The sequence below is a fragment of the Gouania willdenowi genome, chromosome 16 (assembly GCF_900634775.1).
Source record: "Gouania willdenowi chromosome 16, fGouWil2.1, whole genome shotgun sequence".
NCBI lineage: Eukaryota > Metazoa > Chordata > Actinopteri > Blenniiformes > Gobiesocidae > Gouania > Gouania willdenowi.
This window is the reverse complement of record NC_041059.1, coordinates 19,339,688-19,363,935: the sequence shown is the minus strand read 5'-3', so window position 1 is coordinate 19,363,935 and position 24,248 is coordinate 19,339,688. Positions and strand designations below refer to the sequence as shown.

General features: G+C 36.8%; 1 protein-coding gene across 3 annotated transcripts; it reads left to right on the top strand.

The window, feature by feature from the left end:
* The first annotated feature begins 13,124 nt into the window (after positions 1 to 13,124).
* On the top strand, positions 13,125 to 22,999 carry LOC114478264 (E3 ubiquitin-protein ligase Topors-like). 3 transcript variants are annotated; one of them, XM_028471228.1, is made up of 2 exons: positions 13,125 to 13,182; positions 20,203 to 22,999. In XM_028471228.1, the coding sequence occupies exon 2, from the start codon at positions 20,342 to 20,344 to the stop codon at positions 22,784 to 22,786; it is 2,445 nt and encodes an 814-aa protein (XP_028327029.1). In that variant the 5' UTR covers positions 13,125 to 13,182; positions 20,203 to 20,341; the 3' UTR covers positions 22,787 to 22,999. The 3 variants fall into 3 exon arrangements, with proteins under 3 accessions (XP_028327029.1, XP_028327028.1, XP_028327027.1); XM_028471227.1 differs by lacking the exon at positions 13,125 to 13,182 and adding an exon at positions 15,875 to 16,013; XM_028471226.1 differs by lacking the exon at positions 13,125 to 13,182 and adding an exon at positions 17,289 to 17,427.
* Positions 23,000 to 24,248: the final 1,249 nt, after the last annotated feature.

Here is a 24,248-nt window from a genome sequence, read left to right as displayed (position 1 = left end):
ATAGATATGATAGATAGATAGATATATAGATAGATAACTTTATTTCAGGCTCGGGGTCCATAAAAACAAATAAACACATAAAAGGTCTAACAGTCAAAGGCTGCTATAATTCATAAGTCTTCATAAGATTATTGATTAATTTGAATAATTTTATCAAGTTTGCTATTCTAGCTATTTTCCAGTGACTAAAGGCAGCCAGAACACTGATCAGAAATCAGTTCAGTTCTAAACCATGGGAGGATTTCCTGAAAAATCTTGAACGTTGTCTGAAAGGTAAAAGCAAGTGTTATTCAGTGCTTAGCAAATAAATAATAAATAGTCCCAGCTTTCACAGTGGTTAGTTCTGGGCTGTTCATTTACATTTTCTGTTTATACATGCATTACCTTTATTTTTTAGTCATCTAAAAAAACAATAAAACTGTGATTGTTATGCAAACATTGTAGAGTACGTCACTGAAACCATGAGAGCAAAGCCATGAAGTGTCATTTACAATCGTCTCACAACATATAATTACAATGTCAATCTAAGTAATAAGACTTAATGCGTCCTTTAATCAATTCAGGGAAAAAAAAAAAAAAAAACAGAACTGATGGCGAGCCTGCTCTCCATATTCTTATCTCCAGCATACTAAAAAAACAATCCCATTGGTTTAAAATGACATGTCATTCATTACATTTCTACGACACTATTGTGAAAAACATAGCCCCTTCTATTCATTTGGATAAATATTGAAAAAAACCCAAGCCAAATCATAGCGGGACTTCGATAAACTTATGAACAAATGCATAACCTTCACTTATTTGCAGGTAACAATTAGATTGCCAGTCAGTGAATCAGTGAGTCAGAATTAATCCTCAATCTAGAAACAGAAGTTTGCTTCACTTTTGTTCACCTGAAGCCAAGACAAAAGTCTTTTCTGTGGCTTGCGATAATAGTAGGTGATGTAATCAGGCAGCTTGATGGACTTGTGAAGGTTATCCATTAGATGTGTGAATAAAAATCATCTCCTTAATAGACTTGGCTGGCTAGATAGAGGTTAACCAGGAGTAAATTGGCCTCACCCTCTGAAATGAAGTTAAACGAGGCCTACTTCGCTCAATTATCAGGGTCATTTTTCTTTCAGTTTACTTTAGTCAGCATGAAATAGTAAACTTCATTAGGTGTTAACAGGGGTTTCATTTTCAATCGTTTCACTCAAGTTTGGTCTTTTGCGCTGAATGGTTCGAAAATTACTTTTGACCTGACTTGTATTTGACGTGTGCGTCGCTTGATTGGTTTGACCAGCAAAAACCTCTGTATTGTATTTGACCTTGAAGATGGATAAAGAATACTTGATTTACACTGATGACATTTGGAGCATTTTCATGATACCAATATTGCAACCTTGCGTATTGGCCGATACCGATATGGATCCAATATCAGCATGAATCATACAAACTTTTTTTTTTTTTTCCTTTAATAAAAAAAAAATAAAAGATACTTATTTTGTAGTGTGGAATGTTAGAAAAGGCTTGATCAAGTGATGTTACTTAAACAGAGAACAATAGTCAGCAACAGTAGGTATGAGAAAAACTGACCCATTTATTATTAACCAATTGGTTACAAAAAATCATTGAATCCGGAAATTTGAATTCAATATCCAATATTCGTTTTCAGGCTAATATCGGACCGATATCCGATATCAATATCGGATCGGGACACCGCTAATTTAAAGAAATGGCCTTGACAAGGTACTGTAGATTAAGCAGGTGAGCGGCAGATATTGTACTATATATTGACCAAAAGAAAACTTCACCTAAACTTTAATTACACTACTGACTTTGACATTTCTAAACAAAAGCATGCTAAGATAAAACAAACATACAATAGCTCCCAAATTAAACATGTTAACCAAACTAATACAGTCTCATATAATAAAAAATAATAATTAAAAAACTAAAAATAATAGATATTTTTTACTGCATTTGGAGGCTAAAGGTCTTCATCAAGGGTCGACAGTGGCTGTGAATGGGATAGTGTCATGTGATAACTACACCATCCTCTCATCGCAAACATGTTTCTGTCATTCTTTTTACAACCAAAACTTTCCTTCTTCTTTTTGCACAGTTGGCACGTTCTCCCTGAGCATGTGCACATTTTCTACTTGGATGCTGTTACGTCTGGTGCCTCCTGGCCTCTCCGCCTCCTTCCTCCTTCCTTTCTCACCTAAAACACCTGATTCAGATCAGTAATCAGGTGGAGAGGGAGGAGGAAGTGTATAAAAGGGCCGAGAGGACCAGAAGGGGAGAGAATTGACCAGCAGCAGACATTTGGAGAAACGTTATCTTGCGTCCCCACTTAACATGTTTGTGTGTTTGGTATTTTAGTTTCTGTTAGAAGATTACTGGTAGTTTATTTTAAAGTAGGTTTAGTGTTCTTGTATGTTTTCTAGCTCAGAGGGGGGACGCTGGGTGTGACAGTCCTGTATATGTGCAGGGGTGTCAAACTCATCTTATTTCAGGGGACAAATATGGACCAGTTATGTGGGCTACAGATTTTAGGTATAGAAAAAATGAGCAATTTCAACATTAATGTGCCCTAGTTTTCACTTCCACTTATAAATGAGAAAGTATGTGGTGCACTAATATTATTCAAACCATAAGTAACACATATTACATTTCATTGATTTTGTGACCATTTTGTGGTTAATTTGGGGGAATTTTTTGTGGAGCAATTTCAGGAAAATGTCAGGATTTTGTGAATGTGGATGGCTAATATTATGTCACGAGCAGGAAAAATACCTGAGTGGATATGAGGTAGAGGAACTCCCCAGAACTGCTTTTATTGCTATTTTCTATGTTTTCCCTCAGCAGGTCTGTCAGGGTGGATACAGACAGGAAGAGGATAAGAGAAACAGCTTCATCAGCACTTTTATTTGTTCAATAATTGGCTAAAATAATAAATGTTATGCACTCAAAACCTATTTGATAATTAAATTTTTTTTTTAAAAAAAAACACTGGAAAATTATAGATTCCATAATAGGAGTGGATGTTACAATCCTTGACATATCAGTATCCTAACTCTTGAATAGGTTTAGAGGTCAAATTGGGTGGGGTAGGGTTGGATGGGATCACGTGACGCCAACAGTACAACACATCATCAGTTGTGCATCACTGGGGGTTTTGGCCTTTATTACAAGACACCCTTGATGAAGCTGATCAGAACTGAGTGTGCATCGCATGTCGGGGCAAATTTGTCTCCTAATCGAGAGGTTGGGCGTTCCCAGTCTGTACCTTTCTGTGTCTAATGGTGCGTTTCCATTGGCGGTATCGGCTCTACGCGGCTCCGCATTCCTCGCTTTCGGTACCCGGATTGCAGTTTTTTGCTGCCATCCTCACAAGATCACTAATAAAAATCAATGGTGGCCAAATGCTTGTGTGTGAGTTGATGACTCTACGCTGTGATGATTCTCTGAAAGAGTCAGTGTCTGCTTTGTGTCTATGTCACATTTTCAGACCAGGGCTGCTTTTTTTGGAACGTCAACAAAGAAGGTACTAAAAAAAGCAGCACCGGGTACCATGGAGGAGGTACTTTTTCCCAGTGGAAACGGGAAAGAGTAGAGCCGATACCGCCAGTGGAAAAGCGCCTTAAGTGTCCTTGGGCAAGACACTGAACCCTAAGTTGTTCCCAATGGTTGATAGCGCCTTACATGGCAGCTCAGTCCCATTGGTGTATAAATGAGTGAGCTGATATTGTAAAGAGCTTTGAGACTACTTCAATGTGGGAATAACTCAAGTCCATGTTGGCTCCACACAATAATTTGGCATCCGATAGTGTCTCCTTCCTTTTCAGCCACAGCCAGTGACTGCTTGTGTTGAGCCTCCCTTCTGCTGCCCATCTCCTTCAACAGTAGAAGTAGCTACAAAGCCCCTGCAGCCCACCTCCACAGAGCACATGTTTCGACTTAAATTCAGACCCGGTTCTCTGCTTCAGCTGCTAGGTTAGCACAGCGCAGCCTTTTCCTCTCGAATGTCTCCTTAATGCTTCGGCAGGATTTGGACCAGAGAACCAGGTCTGGGGGCAGGTTGGTTATTGCAACTTCAGCTGGGAAGGTGAGCCTTGGGTTTAGGTCAACCTACATTTCCCAATCCTGAGAAGTGCTCAATGTGCACGTGTCTGCTAGTGATGGGATGGTCTGCCGCTTCTCCCTTTTTGCAACAAATATTGCAAAAATTTTGTGGGCAAACACAAAGATAACCTACATTGTATCAGATGAAACCCACACTGTGCAGATTACACTAGCACCAACCCACAGGGAGAGAGAGAGAGAGAGAGAGACGCCATTATTAACACCTAATCTGTGATCTAAAAACAGTTGTATATTCACTTTCTGACTTTGTTTTCTGTCTGTTTGTCATCCTATACACTGTGTTTATTCCATTTCCCCTAAAATTGATCTATTCTGTATGTGCTTCAAATTTCTCACACTCCATTTCTCTCACCTATATTATTTTAGTTTTACTGTCTCTCACCTCTTGTGTTCTTGTCTCAGTTTGGGTGAGAAGCTGTAACAGTGGTTTGTCATGTTCTCTCTGAACACATCCACCTCCTTCCCAGAGGAATTATTCCTACTTTTATTTTTGGATTGTACGCGTATGTAATAATGCTAAGATAACTCAGAGCTTTGTACATTGTCAATGTACCACTGGAGAGCAGAACAGAACTGAAATATACTGTGAAACCAGGGTGCTGACCATGACATTTTATTTTATTAACTATTAACGTGTATATAATGATGCTATATATTTAACACTGTTTGGCACAGTTAGGTTTTATTCATTCCCGTTTCCCCAAAATGTCTATCCATTCTTTCACTCTCCCCTTCCAACAAGAAATCAATAATAATACCGTAAAATAGTTGAAGAGGGAGTTAATATTTTAGAAACTAGATTCTCTTAAGTATAGGGGCGAGTGAAGGTTTCTACTTTATAGCATACCTGAGGAGAAAGTTAGATAACATAAACATATTGTGTATTTCAACATACCACTGTAGTGACAGACAAGAAACAAAGACAACACAAAACCCAACACAAGACCAAAACATTGTATTGAGTAGTTAGCCTGCTTTATGTTCAAATGTCAAACCTGTAAACTCTGATCTAATCTTTATTAAAGTAAACACCTAAAATAAAAAATAATAAAGGTGAAATGAAATAAGACTGAAAAACACAGCAGTGCATTTACAACATTTTCAAGCATCAGTTTACCAACTTTACAAATTGACAAAATTAGTGATACCTTTAATATATGTGTACATTAAATAGACACTTCTGATCTTTTGTGAGAAAAAAAAAAGACACAATAACAAGAAAAGTCCAAACCCTGCACTTTTTTTTTTTTTTTTTTTAGGAATTGAAGTGACTTCCAAAGTGCCCTTCACAGCTTGGCTGCAGGTATCTTTAATTCCTAATTCAATCTATACCAAGAGTAAGCCAACCTAACACAAAACTGGATGAAAAAAAGTCAGATTAATGTAGAACACATTATAAATAGAGAGAGATATTTTTAGTAATTGCTAAATTACTAAATGTCCAAATGAGATATATATTTTTTTAATTTATGATTTTTGGAAATAACATCTTACAGCTCAAACACTGTGCTTTCAGTGCATTGTTCTGTTTATTCAAAATACATACATGCTGCATAACTTGTTTACGGCCATGGTCTACGTACATTTGTTCAGTTCTATTTCCCTAAATCCAGAGTATTTTGCAATGAATTTTTCAACTGTATTAAAATGCATTATCGGCACTATGGAAGCTTTGGTGGTTATAACTTACATCCCAAGTAAAGACAGAATACTTTACAAGTCTAGGGGAAAATCATGTTTCTGGTTTAGAAAGCTTGACCTGCTAATGAAAGTCGCAAGCTAATGCTAGTAGCATTAGAAAATGTTATTTTCATGGACAAAGAAAGAATCCCCAGAAAGGGACGAGACAAGGCAGGCAGAGACAGACTTGTGTCTCACTCATAAAAGGCATGATTGAAGCGTAAAGAAGTAACCATGGTAACTATGCCCAACCCTGGCAATCCAATCAGCAACATTTCAGAACACACAGGCCAAGGAAGACAATTTGCGTTAAAATGGTCTTCTGTTAGTTACGACAATGTAAAAATAGACACGTACAAACACAAAAGACAAACCCCACACACAGGACCCCTGCTGAGAGCCCACACACACACACACACACACACACACACAGAGCCCTTGCTGAGTTTGTGGATGGGCACACATGACCATAGCTACAATCAGACACAGTAACACACATACACTAACATAAGGCTTTGTACTTTTTTTTCACAATTTGTCATCCTATGGCAACTGATAGGAGGTAAAAAGGGAAGATGAAAAAAATGTTCCACCGTTTGTCCTGAATCCGACTATAGCAATTAACGGGCAGGACAAGTGCAAAAAAGGGGGGAAATCCATGCAACAAAACCCACATACTTGAAAAACTGTCTGATCAGATTGGTTAAGAATAAACAAAAATGACCAAGCAGAACAGTACAAAAAAATAAATAAATACAAATTAAAGGAGTTCTTGTTTGGATTAAAATACCACAAATGGAGAAGGACTTCCTTTAACAGTCAAAGGTATAAAGTATTTTTTGATATTTTTTTTATTGCTTTATGAATAAAGTTGCTTTGAGCTGAATACGAGTGGTATTATAAAGTAAACCTAAAATGTTTATTTAAAAGCAAATAAATACCTTTTTATTACAGCTATAAAAAACATTTGTTTACAAATGTAAGTATTTTTTTTTAATTTAAAATTACAAAGAGCATTTGAAATAGGAAAAGGAAGAGAAAAAAATGCAATATTCAAGTAAAAGCTACCGGTAGTTCAAACTGGAAATATAAAGAGAAAGAGGCTCTCCTTTTGGCCTTGGAAGACACTGACCTGCAGGATTTTAGCACCACCAGCTGGTTAACATTGATATTACAAAATTACAATTTATAATAACTTTTTTCATTTATTTTCATCTTTTAGGGTAACTTTCTTTTGCATTTAGGCATGTAACAGTTTGAGTGAAAATAATCTAATATATATATATATATTTTTTTTTATTTATTTTTTTTTCGTTTTTTCGTTTGTTTTCAAAACATGTAAATTGTGTGATTCATCAGGTATTTACTGCCACATGGTGGTGCAAACTGGTTTTGCAGGTCAGATGTTTTTTTAAAGGTTTGGAGATAACTACACAGGTTAGAGATTCATGTCACCTCTGGTTTAAATTCCCTGTGTCTGTCCTATTGTTTTTCATTCTTGTGGTGGAATTGGAAAACTTGTGTTTTTTGGAGCAAATTAGCACATACAGTATGTAATCCCCAAACTTGGACATATTTTGGTTAACGTTGACATAAAGATGGGCGTATGACATAAAGTCAGAAACAAAAGTTTTATGAAAGAAAGTAGAAGAAAGGCTTTGGGTAAATCTTCCAAATATTATATAGCAAACATTGTGTGGCCTGGCCATCTATTTTTGTAACCACTGAAACTGGACCGTTAGATCACTGCAGTGCAGAACCAGAAGACCCATCACTATGAACCTTGCTGTGCCTGCAAAACATACTGTATTTTAAAGGCATGGTCAATAGTTGATACCTTACTGTCCTGAATAAAAAAGAGAAAACACCTCCATTGCATGAAACCTTAAATTAAACAGAAAGAATATAAAGTTCATGAACATCTGTGTGAATCAATCATTTGATGTATTGTACTAATACCATACCGTGGTATACTGTAAGTGCTCAGGTTAATGGCAACAGCAAATACATATGAAACAATGTTTGACACTTTCTTAGATTATCATCAGGTGTATATATTGTATATTAGTTATGTTGGGTGGCTATACATTAAGATTCAGTAATATTTATGTTCATTATCCTGCCTTATTATGTGGCATATTTGTGCATTATAGTGTAGCTGATTTAGTGTGTACATATATCATCGCCACGTGGTTTATCTGCTAAAAACGTTTGTTTGATTGAATGGTGGTGAGAAGCAATAAGTTTAGGTATTCTTAGAATGCCAAATTTTGGTTTCGATTTTTTGTGTTTACTTATTTTGCGTGGGGTTTTTTTTTTTAAGACTTTACTTGACATCTACAAGCCGATTTCTGCCTCATCTGATACAATTATGGGAAAACCAGTTCTGTCTTTAAACTTAAAACCATTTTTATGACATTTCTGCACCTTCCGACAGTGTTGACTGTAAACCCTCAGTTTATTGAGCCAACAAATGCTAAATGGACTTGTACATCCCAGTTAGCAGCTTGTCGCAAGTGCCAGCTAAAGAAAGAACTCAGAGGTTAGACAGAGAGAAGTAAAAGACAAAACTTAAGATACACATGAACGTATAAATAATTTTATATTTTCTATACAGTCTGTATAAATGAAACCTCCTCTCAACCTTTTGGGGTTGTGTATGTATGAAGCTTCTGCTGTGGTGTCTCAAGGGCAGTACAGTTCTTTCTTGAATTGGCACTGGAACTAAAACACAGACAATATCAGAGTAACACTATCATTTTGGCAGCATTTTCCAGGAAACATTAAATTGGAATAATGTAGAATGTAAGACTTTTTTGTAATGGAGTTTATATAATGATTTAGATATAACTTTTAGATAAAACTTTCCCTTTTTCCCAAAATAAAATCTCCAGTCAGACGTACAGCTTTGGTGTGAATTGAATATTACATCAGATTTCTGTTCTTTTCACTTTGTGTCTTTGTAGCACAAAGTATATACGAAAGAAAACAATGTCAAACCAGCTAAAAGCCAGCTTTTACGGAGAAAAAGACTTCAGATCTGATACAGTAAAATGCAGGCACAAACACTAAATATAAATCACAATTCTAACATTATACTCAATTTAAAATGTTTACTCTGGTACAGTTTCTAAAAATGACTTTTACTGCACATTACCAATCGTCTTGTACAAAAGTAATTGAGGTAAATATTTATCACCCATGCAGAACCTGAGGAAAATTAATATAACTAAAATAAATTATACATTATTTGTTACCCAGAGTGAATGATTTACTGAGATGCAGCATGTGGTGCTTCTGGGCCCCATTTAGCCAGGGGTCATCTTCAGTCTCTGCCTCCTTCGCTTCCTCTTTTCTCTAAATTTCCAGCTCCCGATCCAAGTCCTGGATATTCTTTAGGCTCTACAAGATACAAGTTGGACAGAATGTTGGCTGTCAGTCCTTCTGGGAGATGATGTGTCAGTTACAGCATGGAATAAAATCATTATCTTACACACCCGGTGATTTGGCAGTGGACTGGACGATTGGCCGCTAAGAAGAGTGTTAGCCTGTACTGAGGGACACATTTCTTCTATTCTCGATTGTCTGCCAAAAAAAAAAAAAAAAAAGGAGCCCATTAACACCATCTAGGAAAACAAGTGTCTAAATCCTTGAATCAGGGGATATCTTCCATCACACTGATTCTTGTACAATTAAGCACACAATTTTGGTTCAGTTCCAGTTAATCAGAAGAAACCATTTCCAGCAATAGGAAGAAAGCTTTCGTTTATTTAGGAAAAAGGGTCAACACACCTTAGGATATTTGAAACTGTATCTTCATCTTTTTTATGATCTTCATAATTCTCTTCTACCTCTGCTACACCACCACGATCATTTTGTAATGGATTCCAGAAAGGGTGATCCAGTAACTCTGGCCAGTCCATCCTTCAGTTAAACCAGGGGTTCTCAACTGGTCTCACCCTGCGACCAAATTTTGCCACTGTCAATAAACCACGAGCCGCTTTTTTTTTTTTTTTTTTTTTTTTTTGAAATCAACCAACCAAATGTAATCTTATTAATCCGTATGGCCCTTTTTTTTTAAACACAAATTTATAAATATGCCTGTGCAACAAGCATTTCACAACATGCTTGTCAAAAGAAAAGTTTCTTTCAAAATAAAAGACAAGTCCAACCCAACATAAAAGACATTAAGTATTTATTCATTTTTGACCAGCTGTCCGCGACCCACTCAGTACAGGTTCACGACCCACTTTTGGGTCCCGACCCACCAGTTGAGAATCACTGAGTTAAACAACGAGAAAAGAAAACATAATAATAATAAATATTGCATGTCATCACTTCAGTAATAGATGCAGAAACTACATTCCGAAAGAAGTTATCAATTGTAATTCATTGGAAAACCTTTTTTTATTAGATTGACTTGTTTGGATATTTCATTACAACAGCTTTGTAATGTGTAAAAAATGTGTTGATAATTGTATGAAGTATGAAATATATAACATTTTGTTTAACCTGCAATATAAGCATTACTGGAAAAGTTCTGATCAGGTATTATGCACTTAAATGATTATTTATTTAAAACAGTGCATACTATAAATTATGCCAGAAGTAGGAAAAAAAAGCAAATTTTCATCTGCAGTCCTTGCCTAGCACTGGATTAGGAGATAAAAAAAATGGTCCTGCCTAAATGACCAACATTAAAGCCTGAAATCGAGCATCCACACAGCAGTACATCCAGAGTCCAATCACTGAAACAAAGCATTCATATTCTAAACTCACAACAAAGCACTGGGATTGAAGAGAAGACCAAGATATTAAGTCAACAGACATTTTGTGGGAAAAAATAAATGAGCAAATCCTTGAAAAATGGCCAGGCTGCTTTCAACTAATATACAGTATATACAGTATATGTCTTACAATGTGGGTTAGGGAGAAAGGACTTATCTAAACATACATATTTAACCTTAAGGCCATAACCAATATATTAAAATTCTGTTTTCTATGTCAATATTGGTGTATTAGTATATGTTATTATGTTATTGTTAAAACAATAATTGAATAAAAATGTATGGAACCTAATACAACGACATTTTTAATCTTCATGAAAATTGATGCTCACATATAATTAATCGTGCATTATCCTCTTTCTATAAAAACCTATAAAATCAAAAACAGGGAAAAAATCAAACAAACAACACCTTGTTATCATTTACATTTAAAATAAAATAAAAAATATTTGTTAACAGCAGAACTCTCATTGAAGTAGACATCCCAAAATGTTTTATGTAATTATGAGTTTACAAAGACTGATCCCCAGCAGCTAATGTTAAGTTTCTGCATGTAGTACTGTATGCGTTACAAATGTATAATAGAAGGAAAAAAAAACCCCGATGTATTTCTTTTACTGCACGGTTCTTTCTAGAGGAAATTGAGTGACTGTTAGGTTTAGGAATAACTACATCTGCTGTTTTAAATCTTTAATGATTGACAAAGTATACATGGATCAGTTGAGGTGACTGTGTGAGAGAACACCTGTGTACATGTAGTAGAGAACTCAACCAACAGCTCATAATTAAAAGCAAAAAACAGAAGTGTGTGTCAGAAGCCACGCCTCCAAGAGAGACTGCAACTTGAACGCAGCGCCTTAGACCACTCGGCCATCCTGACACTTACCTAACCGGTTGGAACAGCTCACTGTTGACAGGTGGTCATGGTAACTCACGATAAGTTAGAACAGTTCTACGTTGACAGGTAGTCATGGATATTCAGGATAAATTAGATCAGGTAGTCTCAGGATAACATAAAAGCTACGGTGAAACTACACGATTGATTACACAAAGGGCTTTTAAAAAACACTGAAGTGGATCCAATATCCTAAAAAAAACACCCCATACATTTTGACCAGCAGGTGTCCTCAGTGAACAACGTGAGGTGAGTAAATAACAATAAATAATATTATCCTGACAGATATGCAGAGTTGGATGAAAATATCCAGGATTCCTTGGGACCCTGAACGCATCTAGGGAAAATGTTAATGAGCCTTTTGACGCTCTGAAACTTCAGAGTTAAATTTGCATTAGGAAAATAAATTTGCATTAGGAATTGAGTGTTTACAAGGTCAGTTTAAAGATGATTTAACTTTTATTCTGAATTAAAGAGGAATTAAAGTCATGTAAACCATACATGAAAAAGATACTTAACCTCTTACTTTTCTATAGCAATACATACTTCCTAAGGGTACTGCAGTTTTTCTATAAAAGAAAAGTGTTGGTATGCATAAAAATTGAGACCCCAAAAAAATGTAGTTAAAACACTTTTTTCTTTGATTTAAGTGAAAACATTTTGAAACTCTTTTGTTGATTCAATAATTTTGACGCGAACATTTACTAATCTTTGCCAAATTCTTCATTCATAAAACCCAATTTCTCAAGACCCCACCCATTTTCATCTGCTTCTTAAACAAATGTCTATGGGGTGCCAAGTGTAAAAATTTAGTATCAAAGTTGTAGCTAATACATTGTCATTATTTATCTCACTTTTCTCATATTTAGCACATTTTCCTACATTTAACACAATTTTAACCACATATATAGAGGTTAAAAAAAGCATTAAATCTAAATATTTAAACCTTAATGGTATATGTTATATCTAAATGTTACATCTATATCAAAATATTGAATCTAAATGTTATACTCAATCAAAATAAATATTTCGTCAAAATAATTCCACCAGAAGAATCATTTATCTATAAAGCAGGGAAAATCTATCTCTCTCTCTCTCTCTCTCTCTCTCTCTCTCTCTCTCTCTCTCTCTCAGCGCAAGCTGCAAATGTATGCTAGCCATATATACATACTTCCTACGGGCACCGCATTAGTATCTATCTATCTATAAAGCAAGGAACCTCTGTCTGTGCGTGTATCTGTTCCTCAAATATCTCTGTGAATCAGGCTCATATTGACCTGAGATTTTCAACATGGCTGCTGCCTGGTTCAAGGGTGTGCAATGTTGGATATGTTTGGACTGCAATGGTACCGTTCATGAAGTATTTCATGAAATTGTCTTAAATGCAGCTTTGCAGAGCAGCTCAACATTGACAGGTGGTCATGGTAACTCACGATAAGTTAGAACAGCTCAACATTGATTGGTAGTCATGGTAACTCACGATAAGTTAGAACAGTTCTACGTTGACAGGTAGTCATGGATATTCAGGATAAATTAGATCAGGTAGTCTCAGGATAACATAAAAGCTACGGTGAAACTACACGATTGACTACACAAAGGGCTTTTAAAAAACACTGAAGTGGATCCAATAGCCTAAAAAAAACACCCCATACATTTTGACCAGCAGGTGTCCTCAGTGAACAACGTAAGGTGAGTAATAACAATAAATAATATTATCCTGACAGATATGCAGAGTTGGATGAAAATATCCGGGATTCCTTGGGACCCTGAACGCATCTAGGGAAAACGTTGATGAGCCTTTTGACGCTCTGAAACTTCAGAGTTAAATTTGCATTAGGAAAATAAATTTGCATTAGGAATTGAGTGTTTACAAGGTCAGTTTAAAGATGATTTAACTTTTATTCTGAATTAAAGAGGAATTAAAGTCATGTAAACCATACATGAAAAAGATACTTAACCTCTTACTTTTCTATAGCAATACATACTTCCTAAGGGTACTGCAGTTTTTCTATAAAAGAAAAGTGTTGGTATGCATAAAAATTGAGACCCCAAAAAAATGTAGTTTAAACACTTTTTTCTTTGATTTAAGTGAAAACATTTTGAAACTCTTTTTGTTGATTCAATAATTTTGACGCGAACATTTACTAATCTTTGCCAAATTCTTCATTCAAAAAACCCAATTTCTCAAGACCCCACCCATTTTCATCTGCTTCTTAAACAAATGTCTATGGGGTGCCAAGTGTAAAAATTTAGTATCAAAGTTGTAGCTAATACATTGTCATTATTTATCTCACTTTTCTCATATTTAGCACATTTTCCTACATTTAACACAATTTTAACCACATATATAGAGGTTAAAAAAAGCATTAAATCTAAATATTTAAATCTTAATGGTATATGTTATATCTAAATGTTACATCTATATCAAAATATTGAATCTAAATGTTATACTCAATCAAAATAAATATTTCGTTCAAAATAAATTCCACCAGAAGAATCATTTATCTATAAAGCAGGGAAAATCTATCTATCTCTCTCTCTCTCTCTCTCTCTCTCTCTCTCTCTCTCTCAGAGCAAGCTGCAAATGTATGCTAGCCATATATACATACTTCCTACGGGCACAGCATTAGTATCTATCTATCTATAAAGCAAGGAACCTCTGTCTGTGCGTGTATCTGTTCCTCAAATATCTCTGTGAATCAGGCTCATATTGACCTGAGATTTTCAACATGGCTGCTGCCTGGTTCAAGGGTGTGCAATGTTGGATATGTTTGGACTGCAATGGTACCGTTCATGAAGTATTTCATGAAATTGTCTTAAATGCAGCTTTGCAGAGCAGCTCAACATTGACAGGTAGTCATGGTAACTCACGATAAGTTAGAACAGTTCTACGTTGACAGGTAGTCATGGTAACTCACGATAAGTTAGAACAGTTCTACGTTGACAGGTAGTCATGGATATTCAGGATAAATTAGATCAGGTAGTCTCAGGATAACATAAAAGCTACGGTGAAACTACACGATTGACTACACAAAGGGCTTTTAAAAAACACTGAAGTGGATCCAATATCCTAAAAAAAACACCCCATACATTTTGACCAGCAGGTGTCCTCAGTGAACAACGTAAGGTGAGTAAATAACAATAAATAATATTATCCTGACAGATATGCAGAGTTGGATGAAAATATCCGGGATTCCTTGGGACCCTGAACGAATCTAGGGAAAACGTTGATGAGCCTTTTGACGCTCTGAAACTTCAGAGTTAAATTTGCATTAGGAAAATAAATTTGCATTAGGAATTGAGTGTTTACAAGGTCAGTTTAAAGATGATTTAACTTTTATTCTGAATTAAAGAGGAATTAAAGTCATGTAAACCATACATGAAAAAGATACTTAACCTCTTACTTTTCTATAGCAATACATACTTCCTAAGGGTACTGCAGTTTTTCTATAAAAGAAAAGTGTTGGTATGCATAAAAATTGAGACCCCAAAAAAATGTAGTTTAAACACTTTTTTCTTTGATTTAAGTGAAAACATTTGGAACTCTTTTTGTTGATTCAATAATTTTGACGCGAACATTTACTAATCTTTGCCAAATTCTTCATTCAAAAAACCCAATTTCTCAAGACCCCACCCATTTTCATCTGCTTCTTAAACAAATTTCTATGGGGTGCCAAGTGTAAAAATTTAGTATCAAAGTTGTAGCTAATACATTGTCATTATTTATCTCACTTTTCTCATATTTAGCACATTTTCCTACATTTAACACAATTTTAACCACATATATAGAGGTTAAAAAAAGCATTAAATCTAAATATTTAAATCTTAATGGTATATGTTATATCTAAATGTTACATCTATATAAAAATATTGAATCTAAATGTTATACTCAATCAAAATAAATATTTCGTTCAAAATAAATTCCACCAGAAGAATCATTTATCTATAAAGCAGGGAAAATCTATCTCTCTCTCTCTCTCTCTCTCTCTCTCTCTCTCTCTCTCTCTCAGCGCAAGCTGCAAATGTATGCTAGCCATATATACATACTTCCTACGGGCACAGCATTAGTATCTATCTATCTATAAAGCAAGGAACCTCTGTCTGTGCGTGTATCTGTTCCTCAAATATCTCTGTGAATCAGGCTCATATTGACCTGAGATTTTTCAACATGGCTGCTGCCTGGTTCAAGGGTGTGCAATGTTGGATATGTTTGGACTGCAATGGTACCGTTCATGAAGTATTTCATGAAATTGTCTTAAATGCAGCTTTGCAGAGCAGCTCAACATTGACAGGTAGTCATGGTAACTCACGATAAGTTAGAACAGTTCTACGTTGACAGGTAGTCATGGATATTCAGGATAAATTAGATCAGGTAGTCTCAGGATAACATAAAAGCTACGGTGAAACTACACGATTGACTACACAAAGGGCTTTTAAAAAACACTGAAGTGGATCCAATATCCTAAAAAAAAACACCCCATACATTTTGACCAGCAGGTGTCCTCAGTGAACAACGTGAGGTGAGTAAATAACAATAAATAATACTATCCTGACAGATATGCAGAGTTGGATGAAAATATCCAGGATTCCTTGGGACCCTCAAAGCATCTAGGGAAAATGTTAATGAGCCTTTTGACGCTCTGAAACTTCAGAGTTAAATTTGCATTAGGAAAATAAATTTGCATTAGGAATTGAGTGTTTACAAGGTCAGTTTAAAGATGATTTAACTTTTATTCTGAATTAAAGAGGAATTAAAGTCATGTAAACCATACATGAAAAAGATACTTAACCTCTTACTTTTCTATAGCAATACATACTTCCTCAGGGTACTGCAGTTTTTCTATAAAAGAAAAGTGTTGGTATGCATAAAAATTGAGACCCCAAAAAAATGTAGTTTAAACACTTTTTTCTTTGATTTAAGTGAAAACATTTTGAAACTCTTTTTGTTGATTCAATAATTTTGATGCGAACATTTACTAATCTTTGCCAAATTCTTCATTCAAAAAACCCAAATTCTCAAGACCCCACCCATTTTCATCTGCTTCTTAAACAAATTTTCTATGGGGTGCCAAGTGTAAAATTTAGTATCAAAGTTGTAGCTAATACATTGTCATTATTTATCTCACTTTTCTCATATTTAGCACATTTTCCTACATTAACACAATTTTAACCACATATATAGAGGTTAAAAAAAGCATTAAATCTAAATATTTAAATCTTAATGGTATATGTTATATCTAAATGTTACATCTATATCAAAATATTGAATCTAAATGTTATACTCAATCAAAATAAATATTTAGTTCAAAATAAATTCCACCAGAAGAATCATTTATCTATAAAGCAGGGAAAATCTCTCTCTCTCTCTCTCTCTCTCTCTCTCTCTCTCTCTCTCTCTCTCTCTCTCTCTCTCTCTCTCTCTCAGCGCAAGCTGCAAATGTATGCTAGCCATATATACATACTTCCTACGGGCACCGCATTAGTATCTATCTATCTATAAAGCAAGGAACCTCTGTCTGTGCGTGTATCTGTTCCTCAAATATCTCTGTGAATCAGGCTCATATTGACCTGAGATTTTCAACATGGCTGCTGCCTGGTTCAAGGGTGTGCAATGTTGGATATGTTTGGACTGCAATGGTACCGTTCATGAAGTATTTCATGAAATTGTCTTAAATGCAGCTTTGCAGAGCAGCTCAACATTGACAGGTAGTCATGGTAACTCACGATAAGTTAGAACAGTTCTACGTTGACAGGTAGTCATGGATATTCAGGATAAATTAGATCAGGTAGTCTCAGGATAACATAAAAGCTACGGTGAAACTACACGATTGACTACACAAAGGGCTTTTAAAAAACACTGAAGTGGATCCAATAGCCTAAAAAAAAACATCCCATACATTTTGACCAGCAGGTGTCCTCAGTGAACAACGTAAGGTGAGTAATAACAATAAATAATATTATCCTGACAGATATGCAGAGTTGGATGAAAATATCCGGGATTCCTTGGGACCCTGAACGCATCTAGGGAAGACGTTGATGAGCCTTTTGACGCTCTGAAACTTCAGAGTTAAATTTGCATTAGGAAAATAAATTTGTATTAGGAATTGAGTGTTTACAAGGTCAGTTTAAAGATGATTTAACTTTTATTCTGAATTAAAGAGGAACTAAAGCCATGTAAACCGTACATGAAAAAGATACTTAACCTCTTACTTTTCTATAGCAATACATACTTCCTAAGGGTACTGCAGTTTTTCTATAAAAGAAAAGTGTTGGTATGCATAAAAATTGAGACCCCAAAAAAAATGTAGTTTAAACACTTTTTTCTTTGATTTAAGTGAAAACATTTTGAAACTCTTTTTGTTGATTCAATAATTTTGACGCGAACATTTACTAATCTTTGCCAAATTCTTCATTCATAAAACCCAATTTCTCAAGACCCCACCCATTTTCATCTGCTTCTTAAACAAATGTCTATGGGGTGCCAAGTGTAAAAATTTAGTATCAAAGTTGTAGCTAATACATTGTCATTATTTATCTCACTTTTCTCATATTTAGCACATTTTCCTACATTTAACACAATTTTAACCACATATATAGAGGTTAAAAAAAGCATTAAATCTAAATATTTAAACCTTAATGGTATATGTTATATCTAAATGTTACATCTATATCAAAATATTGAATCTAAATGTTATACTCAATCAAAATAAATATTTCTTTCAAAATAAATTCCACCAGAAGAATCATTTATCTATAAAGCAGGGAAAATCTATCTATCTCTCTCTCTCTCTCTCTCTCTCAGCGCAAGCTGCAAATGTATGCTAGCCATATATACATACTTCCTACGGGCACAGTATCTATTTATCTATAAAGCAAGGAACCTCTGTCTGTGCGTGTATCTGTTCCTCAAATATCTCTGTGAATCAGGCTCATATTGACCTGAGATTTTCAACATGGCTGCTGCCTGGTTCAAGGGTGTGCAATGTTGGATATGTTTGGACTGCAATGGTACCGTTCATGAAGTATTTCATTAAATTGTCTTAAATGCAGCTTTGCAGAGCAGCTCAACATTGATTGGTAGTCATGGTAACTCACGATAAGTTAGAACAGCTCAACGTTGACAGGTAGTCATGCATACTCAGGATAAATTAGATCAGGTAGTCTCAGGATAAGATAAAAGCTAAGGTGAAACTACAGGATTGACTATACAAAGTCCTTTTAAAAAACACTGAAGTGGATCCAATAGCCTAAAAAAAAAACACCCCATACATTTTGACCAGCAGGTGTCCTCAGTGAACAACGTTTGTAAGTAAGGTGAGTAATAATAATAAATAATATCCTGGCAGATGGCAGAGTTGGATGAAAATATCCAGGATTCCTTGGGACCCTGAACGTGTCTATTATTTAATATTTAATCTAAATGTCTAAATGTTATATGTTATATCTAAATGTTATATCTAAATATTAAACCTAAATCTAAATGTTTGAATCTAAATGTAAATATTATATGTTAAATGTAACTATTATATGTTAAATGTAAATATTATATGTTCAATGTAAATATTATATGTTAAATCTAAATGTTATATATCATATCTAAATGCTTAATCTTGTATCTAATTGTTAAATCTAAATATTAAATCTAAATCTAAACATTAAATCTAAATGTTAAATGGTAAATGTTAAATCTAAATCTAAATGTTGAACTTAAATGCTTTGCACATACACAAGCAGAGACACACACAGCCGCTCCCACACGCCTCTTCACCGATGCCTGTCTGGGTGATATGTATGGCTGGTTCTCTCCCGGCGGCAGTGATCGAGCGCACGGTCATGGCAAGCATATGAGCTGCACTTTAAAGTACACCCCCAACACAATAGTGCAACACAGTTATTAAAATGTATTTTAATGCTGTATTTTGTCAATGTTTGTTAATTTGGTTAACGGCTGGCTTCATCCGACGATGCGACATGCTGAGATTTTCTATGTTTTGTGTGGTTATGGTAGTTACATAGGTAAGGAAGTGTGCTTGAAAGCATAAGGTCTAAGGATTGAACCCACCATGGGCCACCTTTCTAATTTCATCTTTTTTGGGTTGTCTAGAAAGTTGTAAAAATGTTCATTCTGCACCCGCCAGAGACGTCGTCTCAACTTCAGGCCATCACGTCATTTCAACATTGGTCTGCTCAGCAGACGTATTCTAGATATGTTTAAGTAATTTCCGCCTCCGTCAGTCTCCATCTCCATTTTGCATGCCAAACTATGCGCAGACGTGACATCATGAAAAGTAGAAATGGCTCAACACATTTTAGGAATCCCTTGAATAACTCAAGGAATCGTTTCAGCCTTACATAGAATAAATAAATAAAAATATATTTACAAGACCCTTGAAAAAATCCTCAATAAATAATGGTGAGGCACCAAAATTTGTCCGAAACATTTTTCTCACCGAAACAAGCCGACCGAAACAGGATGTTGTTTTAGACGCGAGCAAACACTGCCGTTAGCGCATGCACTTGTCTGGAAACAGACCAACTTGTCCGCGGACTTACGAAGCAGCTGTATTTCAATACATCTAAGCACTAAAGTGTATGCGAGTGGCCCTCTCTTAACACGGACCACACGGCAGCCTGACTCATATTCTGGTTTCATATGTATTGGCACATTTTGAGTTTTTAATCCCTTGTTGTTATTTGTCTTTCCATCAGAACAAGTCAGCAGTGAAGTTTGCCCTGCAGCAGAATTAAAGGAGTAAAAGGAGAAAACTAAGCAAAGCGAAGTGTCTGTCACTGGAAGCCATCGACAGAGGACAAGAGACAAATTTCCACAGCTCCCAAGAACAGAATAATGAATGAAGCATCAACAAGTCGTGCCCAACAGCCGCGCGATAATATCTGGCACATGATGATGAGGTTTGGGGCCATGAAAGGTTCCACTGCAGGCACAGCTTCCAACAATGTCACAGAGCAAGAAATGATAAACTTCAGGAGAGAACTTTACAAACGAGGTTTGAGGGTTATAACAGTCGACGTCAAGTTCAGACAGATCGCGGCTTTGTACTACAAAAGAAACCCTACTTGCTGTGATAGACTGATCCCCTGGGTGAAACGAGAGCTGAGGGCGCTTTTTGGGGACTGCGACACTTATCTGAAAACTGTTCAGGACATGATCATGTCACACATTACAAGATATGACATGGACGGAGTAGCTATTATAGATGAGCTCAGGCCTATCCTTAAAGCTTATACGGAGCACTTTCTGCACGAGTTTATCAACTTTGCCCAATCACCCTTTGTAATGGAGGATTATGACGTGTATGCAATCTATAACTGCATGCAGAGCAGTACTGTGCATGGGTCAGTTCGGGACTCTGACTCTGACTCTGACTCTGTGGAGAAGGAGACACAAGAGAATGAGGTTTCAGAACAGAAAGCAAGTCCCAAGAGTCAAACAGACGTAATCCAGGGTGAACGTCCAACTAAGGAGAGTGTGTTCTCTGACAGTGATGACTGTGTGATCGTGGGTTTTGTTAAACCTGCAGCAGAGAGGAATCCTGAGCTGGTTCAACATTCCTCAGTTTTTGAAGAGTCTGCAACTAAAGATGTGCCTCAGGAAGCATCGCCTTTATCTCACCTCATCCGCTTCTCCACTCTCAGCCCTGCTGCTTCACTCAGAGGTGATCAGCGTCGCACAGGAGCATCAGAAGGAATTGAGACAGACCTTCAACAATTGCTATCAAAAAGACAAAAAAACACTTTAAAGTCGCCAGACAGAAACAATAAAGAGTGGCGTCTAACATCAAGAAATGCTTCCGGGCAAAGGTACCAGTCGAAGGACAGAGAACAAAGACCGTGGATGAGGTCAAAATCTAGAGAGCACTGGCCTTCTAGCAAAAGCCCACCGATCCCTTGCGGCTATGTCAGCAATAACCTAGTTGAGCGTAGTCACTATTACCCCAGTGGCCAAGCCTACACAAAATTCAGTGACAATTACAGAAGGATGGGGAGGGATCACGCATATCAGTCCTACCGCCATTACAACCAGGACAGAAATGTCAGTGAGATGCCCTGTGCAGAGAGAGAGTCTTATTATTACAGCCGCAAGTCCTCAGATCGTCACGCTCACTACAGGAGTCGCAGCAGGAAGTCACGTCGACGAGATAGGAGTCGCTCCCCTTTAGTCAGAAGAAGATCCCACCATGATGAACCTGGTGAGAGGAGGAAACACAAAACCAGCCATTTAGAGGAGTTTCCCCTGCACAAAGAAGGTGACTCTGCCACTAAACAACTCATCCGCTTCTCCACTCTCAACAATAACTCAGTTGAGCGCAGTCACTATTACCCCAGTGGCCAAGCCTACACAAAATTCAGTGACAATTACAGAAGGATGGGGAGGGATCACGCATATCAGTCCAACCGCCATTACGACCAGGACAGAAATGTCAGTGAGATGCCCTGTGCAGAGAGAGAGTCTAATTATTACAGCCGCAAGTCCTCAGATCGTCACGCTCGCTACAGGAGTCGCAGCAGGGAGTCACATCGACGAGATAGGAGTCGCTCCCCTTTAGTCAGAAGAAGATCCCACCATGATGAACCTGGTGAGAGGAGGAAACATAAAACCAGCCATTTAGAGGAGTTTCCCCTGCACAAAGAAGGTGACTCTGCCACTAAACAACTCATCCGCTTCTCCACTCTCAACAATAACTCAGTTGAGCGCAATCACTATTACCCCAGTGGCCAAGCCTACACAAAATTCAGTGACAATTACAGAAGGATGGGGAGGGATCACGCATATCAGTCCAACCGCCATTACAACCAGGACAGAAATGTCAGTGAGATGCCCTGTGCAGAGAGAGAGTCTTATTATTACAGCCGCAAGTCCTCAGATCGTCACGCTCGCTACAGGAGTCGCAGCAGGGAGTCACATCGACGAGATAGGAGTCGCTCCCCTTTAGTCAGAAGAAGATCCCACCATGATGAACCTGGTGAGAGGAGGAAACACAAAACCAGCCATTTAGAGGAGTTTCCCCTGCACGAAGAAGGTGACTCTGCCACTAAACAACTCATCCGCTTCTCCACTCTCAACAATAACTCAGTTGAGCGCAATCACTATTACCCCAGTGGCCAAGCCTACACAAAATTCAGTGACAATTACAGAAGGATGGGGAGGGATCACGCATATCAGTCCTACCGCCATTACAACCAGGACAGAAATGTCAGTGAGATGCTCTGTGCAGAGAGAGAGTCTTATTATCCCTTTCACTTCAGGAGTCGCAGCTGGGAGTCACGTTGACAAGACAGGATACGCCCCAGATCCTGGACTTATTTCAGCACTCGCCCCCCTTCAGTCAGAAGAAAATCCTACCAGGTTTATCATGGTGGGTCCCTTCCCACCATGATAAACCTGGTGGGAAGGGAAATACATAACCTGACATTTATAGGAGTCTTCCCAGCATGAAGAAGTTGTACCAGTGTTGGTACATGACATGACTTCCGATCTTGGATGCCTAAATGGGTGTTTGATGTTTTCTGCTTGAGTTTTCCGAAAATAAAAAAATTTAATCCGTTTTCTGAATAATTTTTTTTTTAATCCATTTTCCGAAATATTATTATTTTAATACTTTCACCCGCATGCTTTTTAAAATAAAGTAAGAACTTATAGTATAACTCACAGATGTAAGGAAATATCTTTTCACTTCACGATTTAAAATGCAGTCTTAACTTATAATCTATCAGTGCCCCATTTATCAATACACACTAACCCAGCATTTCTTTAAATGTGTGCAGATTTAAGGGTGGGCCTGAATCTCTTTATTCTCTGTACTCTATGTCTCTTACTCTTTACAGGGCTTTTATTACTGATTTAGAGTTCTTTCATTTCCATCAATCAGGATGTGAATGCTGTCTCTCTGTAGTTCAGGTATTTTAGTTATAGGTCTTTTTCAACCTCCCTTTAAAAAGGAATCATCTCTCATGATCATATAAAAGTAAAAGCTAATGTAAGTGCAAAATTGGTTAATTATGTTTGCTAATACATGTTTACTCATATATTTACTCATTCATAGACCTTTTTCTCTCTAAGGCTTTAAGTTGTAACTTCATCATTTCTGCCGACTCATCTCTTTCCAAGGTCAGTTAACCCCTCTCCCATAACAATTTTATCCGAAGGCCAGACGTACACACACCCCAGAGTCTCACACATACACACATCCCATGCACACTCATTCACACACATTCACATCACTCCTACACATGAGACTATCAGCAGATACCAGGTGACGCCAACCCCGAGGGAAACTGGCCTCTTCCCCCACCTCTTGTCTCTTCTCCTTTTTCTTATCTCCGGAAGTGGGGAGAAGGGGGGAGAGGGACAGCAGTACTAATGTGTAATGTGTGTGTGAACTTTGTTCAGTCTAAACCGATGCTCCGGCCGGAGCGGTACTCTTTTTTGACCATCCTTCTTTGTACCTTTTCATTTAGTGTAGAATAAAATCATTTTTTATTAATTCATCATCTCTTCAGTCTGGTCTTCATCATTTACCAACGCAGAGGGTGTTTACAAGCCAAAGACGAGGTAACCGCAAATTTCACCGTAACACTAAGAAATAAATAAAGTTAATAAAACACATACACAAAATAATGCTAAGAAAAAAATTTAAATAAAATAACCTGTTATTCCTTTTGATTTGTCCATGGCTTATTATCTTAACAATTATCAGGTTTAAATTGGGCAGGTGTTTACTTACTCTGTAGGT

What these genes read in the sequence shown, in the direction of transcription:
- LOC114478264 (XM_028471228.1), top strand. Translation starts at nt 20,342, where the DNA reads ATGAATGAAGCATCAACAAGTCGTGCCCAACAGCCGCGCGATAATATC.